This window comes from Mixia osmundae (genome assembly GCF_000708205.1).
Source record: "Mixia osmundae IAM 14324 unplaced genomic scaffold scaffold_1, whole genome shotgun sequence".
NCBI classification, from domain to species: domain Eukaryota; kingdom Fungi; phylum Basidiomycota; class Mixiomycetes; order Mixiales; family Mixiaceae; genus Mixia; species Mixia osmundae.
Genome location: NW_014575563.1, coordinates 209306 through 226498, shown reverse-complemented (window position 1 = coordinate 226498; position 17193 = coordinate 209306). Strand labels below are relative to the sequence as shown.

The 17193-nt window shown below is 55.2% G+C and overlaps 9 protein-coding genes across 9 annotated transcripts; 5 read left to right on the top strand and 4 right to left on the bottom strand.

Annotated features, from left to right (window-relative positions):
* Positions 1 to 166: 166 nt before the first annotated feature.
* Positions 167 to 1894, top strand: L969DRAFT_42669 (uncharacterized protein; the record flags this gene model as incomplete). Its single annotated transcript, XM_014715063.1, has 3 exons — positions 167 to 1407; positions 1458 to 1551; positions 1598 to 1894. 3 exons carry the CDS (start codon positions 167 to 169, stop codon positions 1892 to 1894), a joined length of 1632 nt encoding a protein of 543 aa, XP_014570549.1.
* Positions 1895 to 1937: 43 nt separating this feature from the next.
* L969DRAFT_91367 (uncharacterized protein) lies at positions 1938 to 3553 on the bottom strand (the record flags this gene model as incomplete). Its single annotated transcript, XM_014715062.1, has 7 exons — positions 1938 to 2095; positions 2157 to 2589; positions 2641 to 2745; positions 2803 to 3024; positions 3079 to 3207; positions 3258 to 3367; positions 3427 to 3553. The coding sequence occupies 7 exons, from the start codon at positions 3551 to 3553 to the stop codon at positions 1938 to 1940; spliced, it is 1284 nt and encodes a 427-aa protein (XP_014570548.1).
* Positions 3554 to 3674: 121 nt separating this feature from the next.
* On the bottom strand, positions 3675 to 5001 carry L969DRAFT_116799 (uncharacterized protein). The gene is made up of 10 exons (XM_014715061.1): positions 4945 to 5001; positions 4819 to 4875; positions 4749 to 4761; positions 4668 to 4692; positions 4581 to 4607; positions 4513 to 4522; positions 4328 to 4452; positions 4134 to 4268; positions 3947 to 4074; positions 3675 to 3890 (listed from the first exon to the last, which is right to left on the bottom strand). The coding sequence occupies exons 2-10, from the start codon at positions 4862 to 4864 to the stop codon at positions 3746 to 3748; spliced, it is 654 nt and encodes a 217-aa protein (XP_014570547.1). The 5' UTR covers positions 4865 to 4875; positions 4945 to 5001; the 3' UTR covers positions 3675 to 3745.
* Positions 5002 to 5095: 94 nt separating this feature from the next.
* Positions 5096 to 6955, top strand: L969DRAFT_91365 (uncharacterized protein; the record flags this gene model as incomplete). Its single annotated transcript, XM_014715060.1, has 8 exons — positions 5096 to 5572; positions 5631 to 5917; positions 5974 to 6062; positions 6120 to 6188; positions 6245 to 6368; positions 6417 to 6471; positions 6532 to 6593; positions 6655 to 6955. The coding sequence occupies 8 exons, from the start codon at positions 5096 to 5098 to the stop codon at positions 6953 to 6955; spliced, it is 1464 nt and encodes a 487-aa protein (XP_014570546.1).
* A 43-nt stretch (positions 6956 to 6998) lies between these two features.
* L969DRAFT_91363 (uncharacterized protein) lies at positions 6999 to 12758 on the top strand (the record flags this gene model as incomplete). Its single annotated transcript, XM_014715059.1, has 7 exons — positions 6999 to 7088; positions 7130 to 7368; positions 7501 to 7721; positions 7780 to 7876; positions 7990 to 10948; positions 10998 to 11162; positions 11214 to 12758. The coding sequence occupies 7 exons, from the start codon at positions 6999 to 7001 to the stop codon at positions 12756 to 12758; spliced, it is 5316 nt and encodes a 1771-aa protein (XP_014570545.1).
* Positions 12647 to 14317, bottom strand: L969DRAFT_604582 (uncharacterized protein; the record flags this gene model as incomplete). The annotated part of the gene is made up of 4 exons (XM_014715058.1): positions 12647 to 12898; positions 12955 to 13344; positions 13392 to 14197; positions 14311 to 14317. The coding sequence occupies 4 exons, from the start codon at positions 14315 to 14317 to the stop codon at positions 12785 to 12787; spliced, it is 1317 nt and encodes a 438-aa protein (XP_014570544.1). The 3' UTR covers positions 12647 to 12784.
* Positions 14318 to 14388: 71 nt separating this feature from the next.
* L969DRAFT_83752 (uncharacterized protein) lies at positions 14389 to 15238 on the bottom strand. Its single transcript, XM_014715057.1, has one exon. The coding sequence runs from the start codon at positions 15097 to 15099 to the stop codon at positions 14791 to 14793; it is 309 nt and encodes a 102-aa protein (XP_014570543.1). The 5' UTR covers positions 15100 to 15238; the 3' UTR covers positions 14389 to 14790.
* Positions 15239 to 15515: 277 nt separating this feature from the next.
* On the top strand, positions 15516 to 15935 carry L969DRAFT_83750 (uncharacterized protein; the record flags this gene model as incomplete). Its single annotated transcript, XM_014715056.1, has 1 exon — positions 15516 to 15935. A coding segment is annotated over one exon (220 nt), but the record flags the coding sequence as incomplete, so codon positions are not given.
* Positions 15936 to 16456: 521 nt separating this feature from the next.
* L969DRAFT_83747 (uncharacterized protein) lies at positions 16457 to 16796 on the top strand. Its single transcript, XM_014715055.1, has one exon. The coding sequence runs from the start codon at positions 16522 to 16524 to the stop codon at positions 16714 to 16716; it is 195 nt and encodes a 64-aa protein (XP_014570541.1). The 5' UTR covers positions 16457 to 16521; the 3' UTR covers positions 16717 to 16796.
* The last annotated feature ends 397 nt before the right edge of the window (positions 16797 to 17193 follow it).

Genomic DNA, 17193 nt, shown 5'->3' with positions numbered 1-17193 from the left:
AATCACAAACCGTGCCTGCTGATCGCACTGTCTGCCGACGAGGCAGCCACGTGACAAGTGCTGATCGTGCGTCTTGCAATTGCTGAAGAAATGAGCGAGAGCACGGCTGACGACGCACGAGGGAGCAGAGCACTCGTATGCGCGTCGATCTCGTCTCCTTTGGTGGATGAGAGGGGCTCGCTTGGCTGGCGAGCGTCTAGCACACCGTACACAGTTTCTCCGTCCGCCGTTCATCTTGCTTGGCGGCAGACATGGCTTTCAACTCAGAGAGGTCCACACATCTAATTCTCGCTCGACAATATCCTCGTCTGCTCTCGAAGACGCCCGAGCGCTGATTGATCGTCTCGGCAGATCCGAAGAGCCATTCCAGACTGTGCAGCCAGATACAGACTGGCCAGATGTATCATTGAACAGGCGCAAGCTCGCAACATTGAGAGAGACGGGCGAGCTGGAGCGTCAATGGTCGCAAAGAAGGGCTCACTTTGCACTCGGAGCCTACGATGATTCGGAGCGAACCAAATCTGAGCTCTCTGATTGGAGGAGCCTTGAATCAGATCTGAACAAGCTTATCGGACGACTACAAATAGAGCTCAAATGCACGAGGAGTGACGATCTTTTGGCTATGCTCAAGACGCTCAAGCCGCACCAAACGCAGTGTAGAAGCCGCTTGCGCTCCCTGCAAGCTCGCTACAACCATGAAGCGCTGCAGACGGTCAATTTGAGCCACCCAGACTCACCTATCGGCAACGAAACGAACAATCGCGTCGTCCGCACATTTGGCACAGCACCCGCCAGAGGTAGTCCGGATCCCTCTCGCGACCATCTAGCCTTGGCAGCCCGACTGAGAAGTCAGACTCTACGTCCGAGCTGGCTTGATCCTGAGTCCGGCCTCAAGACGACAGGCACGCGATTTTATTTCCTTCGCGGCGAAGCGGCGGTGCTCGAGTCCGCCCTGATCAACTACGCAATATCGACTGTGACGGCTGCCGATGATGGCTGGCAGTACTGCACGGTGCCTGACATCATCAAGACGAGCTTGGCTGAGCGATGCGGCTTTCTGCCCCGGGATGACGCCAGCCAGACTTACTTCGTCTCTACCGGCGCGTCTGTCAGGGCTGACGAAAGACATAGCTTGGCTCTGGCGGGTACTGCAGAGATACCGTTAGCGGGCTCTTCAAGCGGCGTGCATCCTCTCGCGGCTCTGCCTTTGAAAGCACTCGGCCTCGGTCGCGCCTTCAGGTCGGAAGCGGGCTCAAGAGGTCTTGCCTCGCGCGGTCTCTATCGTGTGCATCAGTTCAGCAAGCTCGAGATGTACGTCGTGTGTAGACCAGACAAGAGCGATGAGATGCTCGAGGAGCTAGTCGCACTGCAAGAGACCATCCTCGTCCCGCTTGGACTGACACTGAGGTACGTCAATGCTCATCCTGTCACACTCGTGCTTATTCCAGGAACCGTAGGACGCTCGACATGGCGACAGAGGAGCTTGGCGCCTCGGCATATCGCAAATATGACATCGAGGCCTGGATGTCAGGCCGAGGCGATTGGGGCGAAGTGAGCTTTCGACTGGTCCCACGAAGCTATACTCATTCCGGTGCAGCTTGCGTCTGCATCAAATTGCACAGATTACCAGGCGCGGCGGCTGGGCATTCAGTATCAGCCTGAGCCCGCAGACGGCAAAAAGTTACCGCTCGAGTATGCACATACGCTCAACGCTACCGCTCTCGCTGTCCCTCGGGTCATACTTGCCCTTATTGAGCAGGGTCTGCACTTGGATGGTGATGACAAGCACTTTGCTCTCCCCGCCGTCCTCAGACCCTTTTGGCTGGGTAAACACGTCATTGCCTCGGACGATGGCGATGTACCAATACGATGGATCAAGCGCGAACAGCCATAGTGAAGCTCTATGCATCCCGCTTTGCGCGCAACATGCTGATCTATCAACTCGTAGCCTTGTGCAAGGATTCTGCGAGATGCTTGATGTTATGAGGCGTCACACCGGCAACTGAGATTCTGCCATCCTTGGTCAAGTAGACGTGATGCTCGTTCTTGAGCTTCTCGACAACTTCAGGCGATATGCCTAGGAACGCAAACATGCCTGCCGGTCGACCAGACTGTCTCAGTATCCGAGCGTGGTCTGCAAAAGACAATGAGCCTACCGATTTGCGAGACAATGTGGTCCCAATTATGCTTGCTGCCAGACTCTTCCAGCAGCTTTTTGAGATCTGAGCGCATGCCAATGATACGGTCTGCCATTCCCTTGACTTCCTTGAGCCACTCGTCATACAGAGCAGGGTCAGCCAAGATTGAACCAGCAATCCTTGCACCGTGCACTGGCGGGTTCGAGTAGAGCGGTCGAACGATGATCTTGATTTGGCTGTCCACCCGAGCTTTCTCTTCGGGCGAGGAGCAGACGACGGAGAATGCGCCGACGCGTTCGCCGTAGAGACCCATATTCTTTGCGAAAGATTGCGACAGGATGATTTCGAGACCTTGTTCGACAAAGTAGCGGGGCGCAAAAGCATCGCCGTCTACGTCGCCGGATGCGAAGCCTTGGTAGGCCATATCGAAGAAGGTAAAATGTTCCTTTTCCTGATGATGCATGGGTCAGCCATAGGGCGCGCAAAGCTGCGAAGCGATCACCTTGATGACCTGGGCAATCTTCTTCCATTGGTCTTTCGTAGGATCAACGCCTGTCGGGTTGTGCGCACAAGCATGGAGAAGGATGATCGACTTGTTCGGCGCGGCCTGTCAGCAACAGATTTGGCTCAGCTTGTGTTATGTTGAAGAAGAGAGTTGCTGTACCTTGATGTCGTTTATCATGCCATCAAAATCGAGGCCGACAGTCTTCTTGTCATAGTACGCATAGTGCTTGACTTCGAGACCAGAATCCTTGAAGATGGGGATATGATTACCCCAAGTCGGGCTGGGCAGATAGATCGATTTTGAGTGAGGATAGTGTCGCTGCAGGAAAGCACCGCCAATCCTCAATGCACCCGTACCCGAGATAGACTGAGTGATGGCAATCTGCATTGCAAGAGATGAGGCTCATCAGACACAACTATCAGTGAGCAGACGCACTCTGTTCTCCTTGACGGGCAAGCTATCTTTGCCGTAAGCAAGGATGGCGGCGTTCTTTGTAAAATCGGCGTAGCCCGTGATGGGCAAGTACTCCTTGTCTCCTTTCTTAGCAATGACTGCTTCCTCTGCCTGTGCGCAGATCGTCAGTCTGCGGCGAGCGATAGCGCAGGCGATCGTACCTTTCTCACAGATGGCAAAACGTAAGGCTTGCCGTTCTCATCTCTGTACGCTCCCACGCCGAGGTTGATCTTGCGAGAGTCTTTGTCGGCCTTGAAAGCCTCAGTGACACCTTGACATTGCAAGCGAGGTCAGCGTACGTCGAGCTTTAGCTACAGCATGCAAGCTCACCGAGAATAGGATCGGGAGGACCGGCAGGGACGTTCGCCCAAGTCTTGACGCCCCTTGCGCTCAGTGTAGCTTGCAAGGCTACACTCGAGCGTGGCACGGCTCTGCAGAGCGCCTGTCGTGCTATCATCCTGCAAGACAATCTCTCAAAGCAAGTCGGCAATGGCTCGAGTCGCGTCGGCAATTCAGCGCGACGGCTGATTCTCATACAGGCTTGGGCTAGGTGGCGACTCAGCAAGGCGAAGCTCTCACAGTCATAGCCGGGCGAGATCAGGTGTGCGAGTGCGAAGGAGTAAACATGGAATAGCGTGCACTCGGACGCCTACAAGTCTGCATCATCTTCGTCGGGCAAAGGAGCCGCAGCGGCATTGTTGAGCTCTTGCTGGTACTGAGCCATCAAGTTGGCGTCCACCTGGACCTCTGGCGGTGCAAGCGCCGGCGCTGCTGTGAACTCTAGTTGCGCATTGCTGTGATATGAGAAGGCGTCAGCGAGACGGAGCTGATGACTCTGGTCAGGACTTACCCTGCAAGCTTGCGAGCTAGCCACAGGAAGGGCTTTTCGAAATTGTAGTTGGACTTTGCTGAGATTTCGAAGTATTGTAGGTTCTTCTTGCGGTGGAACGTCACTGCGCCCGTCTTGACCTTGCGCTCCTGGAGAGGGCCAGAGAGCGTCAATAAATGTCATGGCGCTGAGACGAAGAGGAGCTCGCCTTGACATCGACCTTGTTGCCACAGAGGACAATCGGAATATTCTCGCAGACGCGTTCTAGGTCGCGATGCCAGTTGGGAACGGACTTGTATGTGATCTTGGCCGTCACATCGAACATGATGATGCCACATTGTCCCTGCAAGTCGCGGGCCTGTCTCAGCAACAGAGCCGGTGAGCGACAGACACAAAACTCGCCTGGATGTAGTAGCCATCTCGGAGACCGCCAAACTTCTCCTGGCCTGCAGTGTCCCAGACGTTGAAGCAGATCGGTCCAAAGTTGGTGTGAAACTGCAGCGGGTGGACTTCGACGCCGAGCGTAGCTGTTGCACCACATCAATCTCGTCAGCTCCTCGTGCTTGCCGTGACTTTAGACCGCCGACCAATGTATTTCTGGCAGCGATCGGCTCGTCAGCTACCGTCTACAGCATACCATCAGACCAGTGCACACCTTTTCAAATTCTCCCGTCAAGTGACGCTGCAGACGAGGCAAAAGAGTTAGTGCAAGTCACCGTCTGCGCGACGTTGTGGAGCGTGCCTTGACAAATGTCGTCTTGCCCGTGCTAGCGATGAGCTCAAATCCATCAGCACAGAGCCTTACACATGTGCGCCTACGCACCCTCCGTCGCCGACTGTGGGAACGAGCTCATCAGCAAAAGTCAACGCAACGCCTTCAGCAAGTGACGTACCGAGCACAAGCTTGAACTGCGGCATCTGAGCTGCTGCGTCCGTCATGTCGGGCAGGTCTAGAAGCGACGATCTTGCTGTCAGTCACAGTGCAGGATGGCAAGCCTTTTGCCTGAGGAGCGACTTGCCTGCGATTTCGAAGCGCAACTCCCAAACTGTTCTGCGCGAATTTTGGCCAAGTCGATTAGATCAACTTGACGGTGGTCGCTGTAGCTTGACACCGTGGGCGCGTCTGCACTGGGCGGCTTATCACTCGACTGGTCTGCCCAGTCGCCAAGCATGCCGCACGCAAAAGTGCCCTCGATCAGCGTCTCCAACGATTCTCCAGACAGACAAGGCTCGGATGCTCGTGGCCGCACGATGAGTGACGAAGGACTTGCGCCTGTGACTGCCAGCGACTTGCAGAGGAGCCTCTCTCGTGACTCTAGTCGGGGCCGAACGAGCACCAAGGACAAGATAAAGGGGATGTTCAGTCGATCGAGATCACCCTCGCCCTATGCTCGCTCACAGCCTCGATCGCCTTCGCCCAAGCGGTTGGGCTCGGGCAGCTCGGCAGAGCGTCTGGCTGCGAGCGAGTCCGAGCAGCTCAGTGACTCTGATGAGGACGCAAAGGGAAAGCGAAAGATCGGCGGGATAGTACCCAGCAATGCCTTTGTGGATAGCGATGATGACCTCACGCTCGTCGAGGATGACTCGCTCGACGTGGACGACGACGACGACGATGAGCTCGACCATGCGCTCTTGGCGAACACAGAGGTCAGCTGATAGTGAATGATGCTGACCCGATGGCGTCCTGAGATCTGGGGCTTGACAGGCCAACATGGCTTCTTACTCGGACGCATCGTCTTTCTTGGCCGCTTCTCAGCCCTCGCTCGTGCCAGAACCAGGCTACAGCATGACATTCGAGGGCGAGGGACCCAACCTCGTCTCCCATGGCACTGCGCCCCTTCAGAGCAAACCATCTGTCGACAAGTTCGCAGACGGTCGACCCAAGCCTCGTCGTCAGCGCACGCTCTTGCGCGAGGGACACGCAGAAGTGAAACAGTCTCGACCGGAGTTCAAGCGCAACAGATGCTCCATCGTGCTCACGCATGGAGACTTGTACGTCACTCCATGGCGTCATCAGACCGTGCTCATATGCTCGGCTGCCTCCATAGCGAACAAGCGCAGGAGGACTCGAAACGACCGAGGCTCTACCTTGTCGCGTCTGATCTGTCTGTCGAGTCGGAATATGCCATCGAATGGGGTCAGCCTGCCTGTCCTCGGCGCAGCAAATGAATGACTGATCGATCCCTTTGCTCAGCAATCGGCACAGTCTTGCGCAACGGTGACGAGTGCATGATCGTGTCAGTCATAGAGACAGAGTCAAAGCGTACGCTCGTACCTCAATCGTACCGGACGTCACGCTGATTGGCGCTGGGCCTGCAGTCGATAGCGAGAATCAGTCAGACAAGACCCACAAGATTCGCTGCCAGCAGGACAGACAGCGACAGGCACTCAAGCTTGCAAAGATTGCTACCAGCCTGCTCGAGCGCACACGATTGAACGTGCAGTGAGTCATCGCGGAAGGCCTCTTTGCTATGCTCAGACAGCGTGATAGGATCACATGCCAGGCTGTGCATGCGAAGAACAGTCGGCATATGCTCATCGACATGGCACGCTACTTCTGCTACAGATTTGCATCGATATAGCTGATGCATGAGCGATCGAAACAGATTGACTTCCTCGAGCCTACAATGGTGATCATCGGTTCGCGAGGACTGGCGAAGCTCAAGGGGTCAGCTCTCATCGTTGCAGTTTCTCCCTCGCGCTGAACTTGCCTGCTGTCTGCGCAACAGCATGTTGCTTGGCTCTGTCTCAAACTATCTCATCCAGAAAAGCTCTGTACCCGTCATGGTCGCAAGGCGACGGCTCAGGCGGCCTCAGGTGGTCCACAAGAAGATGTCGACGCTCAACCATCAGGCCCGAGTTTCGCTTGCAGAGGCTCAAGTCGAGAAGGACGCCAACACGGGCACAGTGACATCTCAATCAGACGCAGAGGCCGAAGAAGCCTCTGCTCGTCCGAGCGAAGAAGGCGGAATGTACGAAGCCGAGCTGAGTGAGAACGTCTCGTCAGTCTCGCTCGAGGGAGCTCGTTAGATTGTTGCTTGCTTGCTTGCAAACTTGCATCGTGTTGTACACCATGTACATCCTTTCGTCTCGCTCGTTCATGAGGACCGCCATATCATGCCAGACACGACCTCGAACAGAAACGGTGCTGCTGAGACCATCAGTACACCGAGAGCGCCATCGGGTCGCCGGCCACTGACCTAGCCTCAGCGCGACGATGTGGCCGAGGAAGAGCCTGATCGTGGATCTTGCTTGCACTTTAGACAGTGCGCTCTGTGCAGCACTTGGCCCCTGAGGTTCTTGACGGATTGGCATGATCGAGCTCAGCTACTCCTTCACTACTCCGGCGTTCCGGTCCTGCTCACCTTGGAACATAATCGGTCGCCGCTAGCTTCAACAGAGAGCACGAGCTGTCAAGTATCTCCACAAGCAATCCGCTCCAAGTCCGCTCGAGTGAGATCGTCCAGCGCTCGCTTTGTGATTTCGAGGAAAGATCGCTCGAGCAGCGCGTCAAATGGCCGCACGCCACGCCTTTCGGAGCTCGGCTTGAGCTAGCCTCGGCGACCCGCTAAAAGGGGAGGAGATATTCGCTCGAGAGCCGCTGCGCTCTTCGATCAACGCCCGCATCGCAAAAACGACGTGTCGAGCGGAAGGTATACCCCATCCACCTCGTCAACCGTCAGCCTGAGCCTCGCCCGCTCACCCCTCGCTGTCGAGACGACCTCACCTCATTCGATCCATTGCTGCTCGAATCGGTCGAATTTCGTCTTTGCTGACTCGGATCTCCCTCAGATATGTACGGCCTGACCGTTCCGACTTTCGCTGAGCTCGCTACTGACGTTGGTGCCAGACAGCTGCAGATCAGGCCAGGCGCCCCTGTCTGGGTCACTCTGACTGTCGACTTTGCCGGCTAATCAGCGCAAAAGTCGGGCGAACCTATCTCGCATTCATGTCCATATAGACTCCTTCAGAGAGTCTTCCCATTGCCAAAAGTCGCGCTAGGAGCAAGCGTGAGTCAGCTGCCATTGCTGCTTTCCTGCCGACATGCTGATGTTGCTCAACAGACCAGCCGTCATGTCGCTCTCTCGCTTGCTCAACAAAGACGATGCCCCTACTGGACCTTCGCGAGTAGTAGCTCCACCTCGTGTTCCCACCGTCGCCTCGCCTTTCTCGACGCCTGCACAAGCTCAGGCGCCCATCGCGCCCAACGGCGATCCTGCACGGCGTACGGCACACATGGTCCCTCCGTCAGCTTGGACGGAAGAAGACGCAGCCCGATCGCTGTCCCTCCTTGCCAATGCAGGCGCTTCGAGCTTTGCATTTCCAAGCAATGGCGGCCGTACCATCCATTCTGCCGCCTCTTTGCGATCTACAAGCCCACTGACGACCTACAAAGTACCAGAGAGACGCAGAGACAGTCAAAACGACGTCGTCATGGACGATACGGACGACAGCGACGATGACGATGGCCCCAGCGCCGCCTTCCAAGCCCGCGCCCATACCTCTACGCCGCGGACCTCTATCGCCGATCTCACTTCGCAGAGACCGGGCGCCATCTCGGTCAATCCTGCGTATGCCTCAACGAGCACCAGGGGACCCTTGAGCAATGGTAGGCCGTCGGGCTCTAATGGTCGAGCGCGGAAGAGCTCGCGCTCAGCCTCAGCAAAGGATTATGCAGAAGCTATGCCAGCCTATGTAGAGCCAGAGACAGCAGATGACGAGTCGATGGCCGACAGCTTCACGAGTGGTATGTCAGCCGTCAAGGCAGGCAAAGCGAAAGCGCCTCGCAAGAGGAAGGAGAAACCCGGCGCTGCTACTTCACCCGCCAAAGCCCCCGAAGAACCAGAGATTGTCGAAGAAAGCACGCTTGACTTGGACAGTCTCGTTCAGCAGCAGTCCGATCTCATCACCCGTCAGGACATCTGGCAACCTGCTTTGCAAACCTATATCGAATCTCTCCGCGCAAATGAGCTCGCTCTCATCGACGGCTTCAACCGACGCGAGAACAAGTTCGCTTACGAGACAGCTCTGCGCGTCATGACCCAAGCTGCCTCGACACTGGATGCTCACGAAGGCAGAGCCCCAGAGACGGTCATCACTGACGATGATCTGATTGCTTATGCGCACACTTGGCAAGATCGCCCACCCACTGGCTCGGGCGTGGAAGCATTCAATCTCCGCCAGCGCTTCCCGTATCCGGACGTCAGGGAGACTCCAGAGCCCCAAGAAGCTGCCTCAGCACTGCTCCTGTTGGCTAACGAAGCCACACGGCCTGCAGCTACCGAGCGCATACCTTCCGAAGTCAAACCAAAGCCAAGTCAGCTCGTTCAGGATGCGCACGCCCCAGCTCATCTGACAGAGAGCGATGCCTTCCTCGCCCATCAGCTTGCTGCAGAAGAGGCAGCCTTAGCCGAAGACGGTAGCTCACGCCGGCGAACTTCTCGTGGGATGACGTCTCGTCAGGATGCGCTCGCCCTCGATACCGACAAGGACTATCGAGCTCCGAGGAACCGAAGCAAAACGAGCCGCGATGCTGCGACTCAGCGATGGAGCAGCATACAGTCTGCGGAAGATACCGTCTGGTCCCAGATCGCCAAGGTTCACTTGCCTCGCGCTTATCGTATGCAACAAGCCGGCGCGGCCAGTCGAGTGCTTTTCGCGAGGCGCATCTCGACCGTCACTACTCGAGAAGCTCGACGGTTTCTCAACCGCACGCGAGCCCCAAAGGAATTGCAGATCAAGGGCAAGCGAGTGTCAAGAGAGGTGCTCACATTTTGGCGAGGCAATGAGAAGCGCGATCGCGATGATCGTAGGACTGCAGCGAGAGAGGTCGAGCTCAAGATCAAAAAGGAGGAAGAAGCACGAGAATCGAAGCGCCAGGCTAGGAAGCTCAATTTCTTGATCACGCAGACTGAGCTCTACAGCCATTTCGTAGGCGACAAGCTCAACACTTCAGCCGCCGAAGAGTCTGCAGAGACCGAGCCCGCGGCTCAGGTCATCGCTCCGGGCGCCATAGCAGAGCTCAAAGACACTCCAATGGCAGACGCAGAGACTGGCGAGCTCAATTTTGACGACGATGATGATGCGGCGCTGCATGCTCAAGCTCGTCGCAACGCTCAGGAGGCCGTCAATGCTGCCAAACTACGGGCGCAAGCCTTTGACGAAGCCGCCTCGGCTCGCGTGGGGCCTAAAGTGCCTACAAATGCGCTCGACTTTGATGCCGATGATCTCAACTTTCAAAACCCGAGTTCGCTGGGCGATAACCTCACCGCGCAGCCAACGATACTTACTGCACAGCTCAAGCCTTATCAGATCAAAGGCTTGACTTGGCTCGGCAATCTGTACGAGCAAGGTATCAATGGTATCCTTGCAGACGAGATGGGCTTGGGCAAGACAGTTCAATCCATCTCTCTGATGGCCTATCTTGCAGAGACACACAATATCTGGGGTCCCTTCCTTGTCATCGCCCCCGCATCGACGTTGCATAACTGGCAGCAAGAGCTGACTCGGTTCGTGCCTACCATGAAGACAATTCCTTACTGGGGCAGCGTCAAAGACCGGACAATTTTGCGTAAGATCTGGAACCGCCGCGGCCAGCGATTCGACAGGGACTCTGCCTTTCACATAGTTGTCACAAGCTATCAACTAGTTGTGCAAGACATCACTTATTTCCAGCAGCTCAAGTGGCAATATATGATACTCGATGAAGCTCAGGCTATCAAGAGCTCATCGAGTGCGCGGTGGAAAGCTTTACTTGGCTTGCCCTGTCGCAACCGACTACTCTTGACGGGAACGCCGATACAAAACTCGATGCAAGAGCTTTGGGCGCTCCTTCACTTCATCATGCCAAGTTTGTTCGATTCGCATGACGAATTCAGCGAATGGTTTTCCAAAGGCATTGAATCGAAATCAGAAGATGACGGTAAGATGAATGAGCATCAACTCAGGCGGTTACACATGATTCTCAAGCCGTTCATGCTGCGACGCATTAAGAAGAATGTCCAGAACGAGCTGGCAGACAAAGTAAGCTTATTCAGCTGGTCTGAAGAGCATGCTGATTTGCCGCGACCAGATCGAGGTGGACGTATATTGTGACCTGACCCCACGGCAACGCGCAATGTACAAGATTCTGCGCGAAAACATGCACATGTCGGATCTGCTCAAGCGAGCCACAAGTCTCAAAGAAGACGACGACTCTGCAAAACGGCTGCTTAATCTGATTATGCAGATGCGCAAGGTGCGTCACATTCGCGCGTTCAGGCGGCAAATACTGATGAACCTAATGTAGCTCTGCAATCATCCTGAGCTCTTCCAGAGGGCCGATGTGACTGGCTCGTGGTCCTTCTGCTCCTTCAACTCGACACTTTCGCTTATGCGTGATCCCGACACGCTGGTGGTGCCATATGCGGCGACAAGCCCGATCAAATACAGATTACCAAAGCTGCTTTATCGTCAGCCGACGCCAGAAGGCGCTGAAGTTCCCATTCGGCCCCACGACGAAGCAGATCACCTCAGTCGACTCTTCAATCTGCGACGGCCTGCAGCAGTCAGTATGGAACGCATGGACATCGAGTATGCCGCCGATCGCATCGAGACTGGCCTGAAGACTATCATATTGGAGAAAGCGCACACATCCCGACTTGCGCAGTCGGACATGCAATTTTACATCCCAGCCGTCTCTGCGCCTCCGGTCGAGATATTTTGTCCAGATCAGAGCTTTGTCATCGATCAATCGCAGATGCTCTTCAATCCGAAGCTTCGCACGATGCTGTACGGCTGCCAAGGCCCTTCAGAAAATGATACTGCGGCTATTGAGACACTCAAGTGGCGTCAACCGCTCTTATCCCCAGCTGGTCTGCTTTCGGAGCTGCCCAACATCCAGAGACCACGGCCGCCGATGGAAGTCCCCCAATTAGCAAAATTGATTCTCGAGTCTGGCAAGCTGGCAAGGCTCGATACTCTCTTGCAAGAGCTCAAGGCGGGCGGTCATCGCGTCTTGATCTACTTCCAGATGACGCGCATGATAGACTTAATGGAGGAATACTTGGCATTCAGGCAGCACAAGTACTTGCGCCTGGACGGCAACTCGGACATCTCCGAACGACGCGATCTCGTCATCGACTGGCAGACGCGGCCAGACCTGTTCATCTTCTTGCTCAGCACACGTGCGGGTGGTCTGGGCATCAATCTGACAAGCGCAGATACTGTCATTTTCTACGACTCTGATTGGAATCCATCGAATGATGCCCAAGCTATGGACCGCGCGCATAGAATCGGCCAAACGAAGCAAGTGACGATATACCGCTTGATAACTAAGGGCACTGTCGAGGAGCGCATACTGAACCTCGCGCGAGCGAAGAAGGATGTTCAGGACGCCGTCGTTGGCTCCAGCACGCAGCACGTCGACGTTCCAAAACAGAGCGAAGTGGTGTCTCTCCTGCTGGAAGAAGAAGAGGGCATCTCTCGTGTGGCTACTGCCGATCGCGGCACACGGACAAGCAACTTCAACAATTGGAGCAACGAAGACGATGAGGATGCAATGGGCTTTTTCTCCGCCGCAAAGAACAACGGCATGGCTACTGAAGACGCTGAGGACGATATCGATATCGCGAAAGCTTCAGAGGCGCCGAGCGGTGCGAAACGACAGAAGACCGGTAAGTCGAGGAGCGGCAAAAGCGATGCAGTGCAGCGACAGAGGGCTCCGAAAGGCGAGGGTACGCGGATTCGCAAGCGCAAGCCAGCCACCGAAACGCCTTCTGTGCACCAGTCTACAGGCACCTCGACGCCGGACGACCACACATCAACCGCAAGCGCGAGCGTAATCGCATTCTAGAGTTGTTTACAACAGTTGCAAATGCTTCACGACGCATCTTTGCCCAGCCCGAAACCGTCTACAATGACGTTCAGCCTTTGGCCGTCGTCTGAGAGGCATTTCGCGAGGTGATCCAGCGTCTTTTGCTGTTGCGTGAGGATCTGTTGCTTTGAATTGTCAGTCTAAGGCCCTCGACGGCAGACAGCACCAGACTTGCCTGCGAGATCTTGGCAAGGTCGTCATCGCTGATAGCAATCAATTCGATCTGCTCTGTCTTGCCATATGCTGTCTGCAGGGCGCGTCGTTGCGCGGCTATAACAGAAAGTTCGCTGACTGTCGAAGCCAATTGGCCGCCGCCTGCTTCTCGATAGACATCTTGCGGCCTGCGACCCGTGAAGTCGACATAGAGCTGATCTACACGCGTCTTGAGCTCCTCTTCCTCTCTTCGTAGCGCAGACGAGCGCATGGGTGTGATTGGGTGTATCCTCGAGACCAGACGCACAAGCCGGGCTGACAAAAGCACTTGCGCTTGTGCGACCCTCGACAAGCGCAAAGACGTCTCTAGCGTGTACTTTTTGCCCACTTTCTCTAGATGATTGAAGATCTCCTGCTCACGATGTTGATGTGGGCTTCTGTGGTAAGTGGACGACGTACATTCAATTTGCTACTATGCGCGACTGCTTGACGCTCTTGGGCTGCAACTCGTTTTGCGAGGTCGTCAAAGCCTATTGCAAGCGCAGGCACCATACAAGACGGATCTGGGTTCTCTCGTACAGCCTTGTGCCAGGCCGCATCGTTCGTAGCGTTGGCAGGCCGCTGGTAATACTGGACTTGCGCAGGATCGACCATGTTGTAGAAGAAATACTGGAACGCGCATTGTGGGCTTGCCGGGTCCCACTTTTCCTTTATCGATATGACACGCTGCTCAATGGGCTGCTCTCCAGGTGCCAAAGGTTTGCCTGCTGCTACGAGACTTGCTCCCAGCGCCGGCAAGGGTTGCTGCTGCTGCTGCTGCTGCTGCTGCTGCTGCTGCGCTGCTGTCGCGTGGCTGCTCGGAGCTGTTTGACCTGGTCTAGAGCCAAAGAGTCCGCTGGGCGCTCCTGTGGCCGTTGATTGTCCCAAATTGCCGAAGAGCCCTCCGCTTGCGCTCGACGGTGTACTGCCGAACAGTCCGCCTTGCTGGGCATTCGCTGTCGATCCGAAGCCGCCAAAGCCTGTAGAAGCTGCTGGCTGCTGCTGTGTCTGCTGTGTACTTGTGCCTAGACCGCCGAAGCTGAATGCTGGCTTGGGAGCAGCAGCGGTCGAAGAAGCGGCAGCATTGCCAAAGGAGAAGCCGCCCGGGGCACTGCTTTGCTGGGCTGGCTGGCCGAGTGAGAAGCCTGTCGTCGGCTGACTTGCTGCTGGTGCTGGCGTGCCAAATGAAAAGGCCGGCTTGGAGGTCGACGCTGCACCAAAGGCTCCTGCGTCATGTCAGACCGAGCGGCAATTGCTATTGATCAGCAGACTCGTACCTTGACTTGCGCCTGCGGTCACACGCGTCAGATGAGGTATAGTCGGATAGCTTATGACTCACCAAACATGTTGTACTGCACCACCTAGATGCTACGCGCAAGTCTGCTCAGATCAGATCGCTTCGCCTCAGGTTCAATTTCAGCTGCCAGCACGCGACTGTCGGCTCGCGTGGACGCTCTGCACAAACAGTGCAAGATGTCATGCCAGATTGGCGCACCGGAACGAGCTTCCTCCGGCGCTCCAGTGCGACGTGCGAAGCTATGCAGGATTCGTACATGAGCGAACACCAGACTTTAGCCTTCGATTGGAAGGCGATTGCTTTTCCTCAGAAGCTTGACAATACTCTCATCATATTGTAGCCGACGCAACCAACATGTATTACCGGTAACGTAAAAAGCCAAAGCAGATTTGTACTGAAGACTTGCCCACCTTGCCATAGCAAACGAGTTCCATCTACCGTAAGAACAGGTGGCGTCCCCGCGCGGCGAAATAGTGTTACACAAGCTAACCTCTGAAAGGGCTCTCGTGCGTATGGCTTACGCTATGGACATGTAACGCTGGCCAGAATGAACCCAAATGGTACAAATATCTGATTATCGCCTTTTAGCAATTTGTAGAGATGCTCAACGCATTCCGTAGTGTCTCGCTGCTGGCCAGCGGATGTGACTTGCAAGGCATCTTCTGATGATGCTCGTAGTCTATGGTCTGACCGAAACTGCTCTCGCGGTCTCTGCTCGATCAGACAAGATCGTTGAGGCTCGTTCAGAATATCGCGCAGGCTGACTGTTCTGGCAGCGTGCTGTCTCGTTGTGACACCACAGTCGAATACTATACGCCTCGGCAGGGTCATCATGCGCTCACCTCCTTCAAGAGGGCTGCAATACTATCCGCACGGATACAGGCTGGCTTTGTGGTAGCTCAAGAGGCTCGTGAGAACGATGAAGATTGCTGAGAAACAGATAGTGCAACGAACGGTTTTGGTCGTTGCTTCCGATGCCGCGCAATCGTTCCCGTTCAGAGCTACCTTATGATGCTCTCATATTGAAGTCAGCGCTATGTACTAGATACGCAGTGGCGATCGCGACTCGAGAGGAGATGCTCGTTGAGATAGATCGGCTTGGGCGCCGGACCGCTGGGTTCTGCTGTCGCGTCGAACCTACGCCCTGAGTTGGCCCCGAGCTACAAGATAACGTAGGCCTGTAGCGCTCGGCTCTCGCATTAGAGCTCAGCAGTCACCCACAACATTGAACCGAAGTATCTTTGCAGCATGACCGGGAGATCTACCTGGGCAATTGGGGATCCAGTGGCGTTTCGATATCGAGCTCCGAATCCTCATACTTGCGCGCGCATACTTGCGTCCGCATACTTGCAATTACCCGTCGGCGTGCTTACGAGCGCTCTGACTGCTCGAACAACCTGCGCATCACCTATGCCAAAACTTGCTGCGCCTCGCTATCCTTCCATTGGATTCGTGGTAACGTTCTGACTCGAGCAAAGGGCAAAGGACCTGGCCACATCTTCGTCTGGCAGTTGGCATATGTGATCTCAGGACGCTCGTTCAATGGCCTTGGACGATTCTCATCCTAGCAGCAAGCGTGTGTCAGGCTTGATGAAGCTTGCTAGCCATTGCCAGTTCTAGCAGACAGCGAGCGCACTCTAGCACACTTGCTCAAATATTGTCTCGAGCATCCCTCTGCTTGAAGATCTAGATGCTCAAGATTGAAGCTGATATTACGTGATATAGGTCAAACACGCTTGTGAGGCCTCAATGCTCTTTGTACAAGAGAAGGGCCAATCGGCTTCGACTCGCAGAAATCTTCCGGTGTTTAGATGCGCGAGATGTGCGGGATTATGGTGGCCCAATGTCTGGCAATTTTCAGTGACTACAGGGCATGATGAGAGGGTCACTGATAATACAAAGCTATACAGAATTGCAGACAGTAGCTACAAAGAGACCATACTAGCGCTTTGAGGGGCCGGAAAGCGATAGCAGACGATCTGAAAAATGCTTCTCACATCGATCCACATCGATCCTCACCCCGCACCTTTCCACCCACCTCACTGGCTCTTTGAGCTCAACGGGGCAGTCCTCCATAAGTGGACAATTCCAAACGCCCCAGTCTGCTCATCGCCTATCTCTAATGCTATTTTCTCTGTCTGAGGCCTGAGTGCTCGCATACTCTGCAATCATGGCATGACGTTCGAACTGCCTTTATAAACCGGGTCCGCCCACTCGCTCGCATGTCACATCTCATAAACGTCTCCGATCCCAATGCAAGACCTTGTCAGCCATCATACAGATCTTGCGCTGCTACAGCAGATTGCAGTACGACATCATATTCACGAGANCGCTGCNCTGAGTTTCGATGCCTTAGTAACAGTCGTCAACGCATGGAGTCGCTGTCTGATTGGCCCATACTGTAGCAAAAGGACTACTGCGCCTGCTGCGGTCACGAAGACCGCATGAGACAGGCTACGTGTGGAGAAGGCCCTTTTAATCCGTAGGTGGCCAGTGCCACCTCCAGAGGCAATTCACCACACTCGCAGTCCTAAACGTGGCAGTGCGCCAGACATACAGCATTCAGTACCTAGTCATCAAAGCAAGATAGTATGCTCTACATATTCCATCATCAGCAGCCGGATTCTGCGCAATGACGCGAGGCGCGCTCGGACCTCGCCTCGTTCGAGATCAGGAGCGCCCATCGAGAGTCTCTCTGAATGATCTCCTCGGCACTTGTCAGCCTCTGGGTATTCCCTGAGCTCTACTTTGCTGGCCCTCTCAGAACACAAAACCGTCCGAGGACGTTCTGCAAATGGTTTAACAAGCAAGCGGTATAGATCTAATCATCCATCACTTCACAGCCATCACTACCACCTCATCACACTAGCATCGCATTCGCATCACAATGAAGGTCACGCTCAGCTTCGTTCTCTCGGCTCTCGC

Coding starts and splice junctions, on each gene's coding strand:
- L969DRAFT_116799 (XM_014715061.1), bottom strand. CDS start 4,864: ATGACGGACGCAGCAGCTCAGATGCCGCAGTTCAAGCTTGTGCTCG. Junction 4,269..4,327: donor GAGATGGCTACTACATCCAG/GCGAGTTTTGTG, acceptor CGCGACTTGCAG/GGACAATGTGGCATCATCAT. Junction 3,891..3,946: donor CTAGCTCGCAAGCTTGCAGG/GTAAGTCCTGAC, acceptor CTCATATCACAG/CAATGCGCAACTAGAGTTCA.
- L969DRAFT_83752 (XM_014715057.1), bottom strand. CDS start 15,099: ATGACCCTGCCGAGGCGTATAGTATTCGACTGTGGTGTCACAACGAGA.